We start from the raw sequence: 1,542 nt of genomic DNA, 5'->3' as shown, positions 1-1,542 counted from the left end.
GAGTCCTTTTATATAACCATTAACGTTAAAAATATTAAAATTGTGAATTTCAACATGTATTAAATATAGATTTAAAGTTAACTTATGTTCCTTTTAATAATTTTCTTTCTTTGATATATAAATAAACTGTGTAATTTTGACTTGGTTTTCTCAGTTATTTTAAATAAATAAATCTTAATATAGAATGCAGTATCAGCAATATTTATAATCATTTTTAAAAATTAGAATAAACATTTATAGACAGGTAGGCCAAATATTATTACCTAATTAAAAAGAATCCACCATACTGTTCGTTGTACTTAGGTCAATTTGCCCCATTATATCCTAAATCTAAATTGTTTAAGATCGCTATGACATTAATTTTTTTAAAATAGTAAACTAAATTAATTATCTTTTACGTGTAGTAAGACGATATTCGTTTCTTATACATCTGTAGATAAATAAACATCAAATACAGTTAGTGAAGTTTCAGGAATTTGGCTACCATCACAGACGAAATTATTATATTAACAGCTATATTTTATTTTATGTAGGCATTAATTATTATAATTAAGGGATATTGTATCAAGCAAATGGAATTAAAAAATATATATATTTTTTAATTTCAATCAAGAATCGATTAATTAAATATTTGATGACTACTTAATGATAAATAATTCCTCAGCGTATAAGTTTCTTGAGTTTATATAACCAATATTCCAAAGGGTTCTTGCTAAATATTTATTATTTTTATTTTTATGGAATAATACACTTTGTATCATTTCTTTATTATTACCATATCAGAACAACTCAATGAAAAGTGCACTGAATCATAAATGTATAGAGAAATACCAACTTAAAGACGAAAATTGGTGAAAACAGCATCATTGAAGAATTGTTGTTTATATGTGGTAATAATAAAGAATAAATAAATGAAAAATAATAAAGGAAACCAAATTTGAAAAAATTAAGAACAACGAAAATAAAGGTAGTTAATATATGCACATCACACCACTCTCTCTCTCTAATAAAGTTACTAATTAAATTTTTAAATTAATAATATGAAATAATATTACGTTTTGATTTTCGTATGAATAATGGAAACCATAAAACAAATTTTTATAAGAAAATAAAAATAAAAAAATGCCACGAACGATATTACTGCCGAAAAAAAAAGAAATATAAAACATATTACTTCAAAAATCAAATTATATGCTCTTGATATTTTTTAGGTAACTAGGAATGCGTTGTGATATATTAGCAAACAAAATTAAGTAAAGCAGTTTAATAAAATATATAAAAGTGTTTTGTGGAACATTAAATGAGAATCAAAATAATGTACATGAAAGAGATCAGATGTTAACGTAGAAGTCACTCGACCCCGCCTTTTGATTTAAGGTAATTCCTTATATCCTCATTACTTGCCATGCCTAAGGCAGTCCAGCCTGAGCTATCCCTAGCATTGACGGGCGCTCCTCGGTCCAAGAGCTCTTTCACTACATCAACGTGCCCTCCACCCGCTGCTTCATGTAGAGCTGTGTATCCAACGTTATCCTTATCATT

General features: G+C 26.3%; 1 protein-coding gene across 1 annotated transcript in view; it reads right to left on the bottom strand.

Moving 5' to 3' along the window:
• Positions 1–1,350: 1,350 nt before the first annotated feature.
• Positions 1,351–1,542, bottom strand: part of LOC136797267 (ankyrin-3-like) — a 3,433-nt gene continuing 3,241 nt past the window's right edge. The window contains exon 4 of the mRNA XM_067053354.1: positions 1,351–1,533. Coding sequence (XP_066909455.1) covers positions 1,351–1,533 — 183 coding nt within the window. The remainder of the gene's footprint in view (positions 1,534–1,542) is intronic.

This window comes from Halyomorpha halys, unplaced genomic scaffold (assembly GCF_000696795.3).
Source record: "Halyomorpha halys isolate HHAL.00 unplaced genomic scaffold, Hhal_1.1 Scaffold786.1, whole genome shotgun sequence".
NCBI lineage: Eukaryota > Metazoa > Arthropoda > Insecta > Hemiptera > Pentatomidae > Halyomorpha > Halyomorpha halys.
This window is presented reverse-complemented; position numbering and strand designations above follow the sequence as displayed.